The sequence below is a fragment of the Sinocyclocheilus grahami genome, unplaced genomic scaffold (genome assembly GCF_001515645.1).
Source record: "Sinocyclocheilus grahami isolate Dianchi unplaced genomic scaffold, SAMN03320097.WGS_v1.1 scaffold36.1, whole genome shotgun sequence".
Taxonomy (NCBI): domain Eukaryota; kingdom Metazoa; phylum Chordata; class Actinopteri; order Cypriniformes; family Cyprinidae; genus Sinocyclocheilus; species Sinocyclocheilus grahami.
Window position 1 is genome coordinate 1,588,634 of NW_015505215.1, and position 5,299 is coordinate 1,593,932.

The window sequence follows — 5,299 nt, forward strand, 5'->3', positions numbered from 1 at the left end:
TAATCAATTAGCTATACAGATGACTTGGATCAAATTACTCTCAATCGATTGCCCCAGAATATTGCTTAACCTCATACTGTGTGTGTTTCTAAGTGTGATGAATGGGAGCCATTCTTAAGAATTGTTCTGGGGGTTGAGTTTTACAGCTATCCCTATTCTTACCCTCTCAAACTAATGAGGGTTAAGATTTGTGGGGTAGAAACAGAACAATCCTCTCCCCCTCTGAATGACTGAAAAAGCCACAGAGAATATACAGACTTCCTGCCACAAATCTCTCATTGATTTTCCTTTTAACACTAGCTAAATGGAGATGCGCTACAGCACTATATTTGATAAGACTGCTTTTATATGTGAATACACATATGGACAAAAGCATATGCACAGCGCATATACACAAACAAACATGCCCTCTGCATCAATACGTCTAAATGACTACAATCAATGATCTATCTACACATCAAGTGTTTTTACTTGGCGTCGAACTAATAGATATGTATATGTAACCCGTGCTCTTCACATGAAGTTCACCTTGACCTTGACGACCTAACACTATGCTTACATTACAAATTGATTAACTCAACTTGAACTAACTCTCATATGAACCCATCTGACTTTTTTTTTTGTTGTTTCCAGAATGTTTTTTTTTTGGGGGGGGGATCTAAGTTGTAAATAAAACAAAGATTATTGGAGTATATTTTACAAGAAAATACTATTTCAGTCTTTGTACTTTAAAATGTGATGTTGCCATTTCTTTGTAGTTATTGTTTTTTTAATTACTAGCAATTTCTGAGTGAAGATTTCTACACCAAATTTGTCTCAGCGTAGAGCTTTAGGAATAAGCTCCCAAATAAACTAAAGAGCAACCATACACTTACGTTAGTGGAATGTTCTGTGTGTTCTGCTGGGGATTTATTTTTTGGTCTCAATTATTTACAAAGCATTTAATATAAACAAACACATATTTCATAATTTGTCAATGTAATAGTTACACAGATTAAGGTAACGGAATGTAAAAGAATTGTCAATTAGAGTCAGCAAAATCCATTGAAGAAATGTTTTCGCTATATGTTTCATGTCTCTCAGGTGGATTTATCTTCAGCTCTCCAACAAAGTTAATTGTCTGCAAAAGCACAACTGGATCAATGGTGCATCATTTGTGTGATGCTGTTATTCACATTATCCTTTGGTATCCGGCAATATCTTTGATTAACTGACAATAAATCCACCTGACCTCATTTCCTAGATGGTTCATCTTTTGTACACAACCTAAAGGTGAGTATTGATCTTGTATTGAATTTCTAATCAAGATCAGTATGCCTATGCCATCTTATTAGCCTGACTGGTTTATCATGTCAAGTAATTGCTAGCCAAGGATTTTGGTTTTGTGTAATTAATTATTCACGTTTTTTAAAAAGGTCATTTAAGAGAGGAAATTGATCATGGTTTGATTTCAGTGGAATTGTCTCTCAGGTGGATTTATCTTCAGCTCTCCAACAAAGTTAATTGTCTGCAAAAGCACAACTGGATCAATGGTGCATCATTTGTGTGATGCTGTTATTCACATTATCCTTTGGTATCCGGCAATATCTTTGATTAACTGACAATAAATCCACCTGACCTCATTTCCTAGATGGTTCATCTTTTGTACACAACCTAAAGGTGAGTATTGATCTTGTATTGAGTTTCTAATCAAGATCAGTATGCCTATGCCATCTTATTAGCCTGACTGGTTTATCATGTCAAGTAATTGCTAGCCAAGGATTTTGGTTTTGTGTAATTAATTATTCACGTTTTTGAAAATGTCATTTAAGAGAGGAAATTGATCATGGTTTGATTTCAGTGGAATGAAGCTTGTTAACAAGTGAAGGGCAATCAGTATACGATATACACAAAGGAAACATGATTGGATCAACATTTATGGATCAATCAGAGAAATAAAAGAAAATAATAAAGTCACAATGGCAACATGGCAGATGTAGGCTATTATGTCTGGAAATGTATATGCTTTTGTTTTACTTGTTTATTGATTCATTACAATATTTTACATGATTTCGTTGTTTAATCCATTTTGAGACATTTTATACATAGGTATACATTTAAACAAAGATATGATTATTTTTCTAATTTATTCTAAATGCAACTGTTGGCCGTGTAATTGTATGCGTATGCTTCTACTGCGTTGATTTGAAAGGGCAGCTGTCATACTATTCTTCAGTAAACAGGTGGCGCTCATGCTCTAAATTCCTCCATGCCATCAAGTAAGAAATAAAACTTCATGAAAGGTTTTTTGATCATACGATAAGCTTAATAAATGTGATTGCTTCAATATGGACTGTCTTTAAGCAAACTTTATTGACGTCATACTTGCTCTTAAGTGGGCAAAACCTGAGGAGGTTAAAAAGGCAGGCGCTCTTGAAAGTGTGTATTCTTTTACACATAAGTATAGGCTATGTTTCAACAGCATTTGCAGACAACGTTTGAGTAACCGCAAAACTTTGGATTACAAGTTAAGCCTGGTTAGAGTGCACTAAACAGACGCGTTCTCCTGAGGTAAACCATAGTACCACTTAATCGTTGTCTGTAGCCTATCGGTGTTTACAACGACAGTACAATAACCATAAATATTTATCACGTTATTATAGATTTACATATTTAAAAAAAACTCACAAAATGTTTAGTATTTTGTTTACAACGTCTAGAAACTCATAATAAAAATTATGTGTCCGCGAGACGAACCTCAACTAAAAGTGGTCAAGGGAGAAAAAAAAAAGCCCTGACAGAAATGTTTTTTTTTAAAAACGTCGACAGTGATGTGGATCGCAAAGTGGATTCCATTTATGCTCGGACAGTCTTTGGATATTCTTATTAAGTAAAGTGCTTAATGGTGCCTAACCAGCGAACATTCACTGTCCAACTGAGCCAAAAGGACCGACCTTCTCCAGAGATCCGAGCACATGCGCAGTATCTTTACACATAGTGCGCGTACTTCGACCTTACATACATATTCGGTCAACTGAGCAAGCAACAACACACTTTGACAGTTGATGTGGATTGACATGAACTTTTAATAATTTTGGAATGTTAATTTATGTTCATAGCCTACATTTTTTTTAAGACAACCCGTTGTTTTGAACGATTGCTGAAGATATGACAAGATATCAAAAGGTTGAATATAACGCAGTGTCGTGATATTAGTGTTTTTATCGTAATATCGGAACTCTCAATATTGTTTTTTATTCTGTTCTCGTGGGGTGTGTCCATCAGAGCAGCACTGAGCGCTTGTTGGAGTCTGTCCGGATGTGTATATGATGTCTGATCACTTGTTCCTCACCAGTGCGCAGCTGGCGCGCAATGGATTTATTGTGGAAATTGTTCTATATCGTATTTAACCAGTTTCTCTGCTCGCTGAATGGATCTGAATAAAGCGACGATGATATTCGCAACTTTTTGGATAATGTTGCCTGTTCTTGGTAAGTTGAGATGCATGTGTTCCAGTGTTTGTTTGCGCGTTACATCTGTATCAACTAGACACATATGTAATTCAGAAGCATGTATACATTTTTTTTATTTTATGATTAGGTTGATTGTTCATATTATTATTATTATTATTATTATTATTATTATTATTATTTCTAAATCCTAATCATTACTTGAGACATTTTATATGTAGCAGGAATTAATAGGAAATAAAATAAAATGTTAAGTGTTTTGTCTTTTATCATATAAGTTGTCTCTATTTGTTTGAATTGGGTCCACTAAAGTAACAAGGTAAGTGATATCACCTTAATTATGAACATTAGAAAATCGTGGTAATGATGTGCCAGACAATTTCGCCATTCTGTCTTATTCACATCTGTAATTTTTTCTTTTCCCTGCACAGATTTAATGCACTTCTCAAAGGCAGATGCGATCACACAGTCTCGGTCGGTTCGGCTGGACTGCGTTAGGGCGCATGAACAGTGTTTGGCAAAGTATGGCTGCAGCACTAAGTACCGAACCATGAGACAGTGTGTGGCCGGGAGAGCCGGTAACTTCAGCATGCTGGCTGAACCCGAGGCGCAGGACGAGTGCCGGAACGCCATAGAGTCCATGAAGCAAAGTCCTCTATACGACTGCAAGTGTAGGAGAGGAATGAAGAAAGAGAAAAACTGTCTGCGCATCTTCTGGAGTATATACCAAAGTTTACAGGGTAATCAGATCCAGGATGAACAGAATCCAATATGAGAAATGATCATGCCTTGTAGACCACTTTAAGTCTTGGAAATGCATTCAGAGCTTTTATAACCTAAAACAAAAGTTCAAAAGTGCTGGTTCTAAGAATGATACATGTAACAGTTTGGGTTCTTGCAAAATTACTATTTCTTACTGGTACTTTGCTGGTGTTTATCTTCCAGCCAATGACTTGCTAGAGGACTCGCCATATGAGCCAGTCAACAGCCGTTTGTCTGATATTTTTCGTCTGGCTCCAATAATATCAGGTAAGTCTTATGATAATATATATATATATATATATATATATATATATATATATATATATATATATATATACATCACACACTCACCGGCCACTTTATTAGGTACACCTGTTCAATTGTTTGGTAACACAAATTGCTAATCAGCCAATCGCATGGCAGCAACTCAATGCATTTAGGCATCTAAATGTGGTGAAGACGACTTGCTGAAGTTTAAACTGAGCATCAGAATGGGGAAGAAAGGGGATTTAAGTGACTTTGAACGTGGAATGGTTGTTGGTGCCAGACGGGCTGGTCTGAGTATTTCAAAAACTGCTGATCTACTGGGATTTACAGAGAATGATCCGAAAAAGAGAAAATATCCAGTGATCCGTTGTGTGGATGAAAATGCCTTGTTGATGTCAGAGGTCAGAGGAGAATGGGCAGACTGGTTAGAGATGATAGAAAGGCAACAGTAACTCAAATAACCACTCGTTACAACCAAGGTATGCAGAATACCATCTCTGAACGAACAACACGTCGAACTAGTGTTGCTTTCGTCAACGAAAATTATGACTAAATATAGTCGTCAACGAACCTTTATCACGTGACGAAGACGAAACGAGACGAAAATGCTGGTCATGTGACGATGACGATAATTAAATGTACAATGCAATATCGTTGACGAATAAAAACGAGACGAAATGTGGCTTACAAAATAAAAACTATGCTAAAATGTCTCTTCATTTTCGTTGACCAAAACGAGACGAAACGAAATGTTATAACATTATTTCGTCTCGTTATTATTATTATTTTGCAGTATTTCTGTTTCCTGTGTCTCGCTTCAG

The 5,299-nt window shown here is 36.2% G+C and overlaps 1 protein-coding gene across 1 annotated transcript in view; it reads left to right on the plus strand.

Annotated features, from left to right (window-relative positions):
* The first annotated feature begins 3,218 nt into the window (after positions 1 to 3,218).
* The window catches only part of gfra1b (gdnf family receptor alpha 1b), a 30,063-nt gene continuing 27,982 nt past the window's right edge, over positions 3,219 to 5,299 (plus strand). The window contains exons 1-3 of the mRNA XM_016267123.1: positions 3,219 to 3,470; positions 3,881 to 4,189; positions 4,395 to 4,478. Coding sequence (XP_016122609.1) covers positions 3,410 to 3,470; positions 3,881 to 4,189; positions 4,395 to 4,478 — 454 coding nt within the window. The 5' untranslated portion in view covers positions 3,219 to 3,409. The remainder of the gene's footprint in view (positions 3,471 to 3,880; positions 4,190 to 4,394; positions 4,479 to 5,299) is intronic.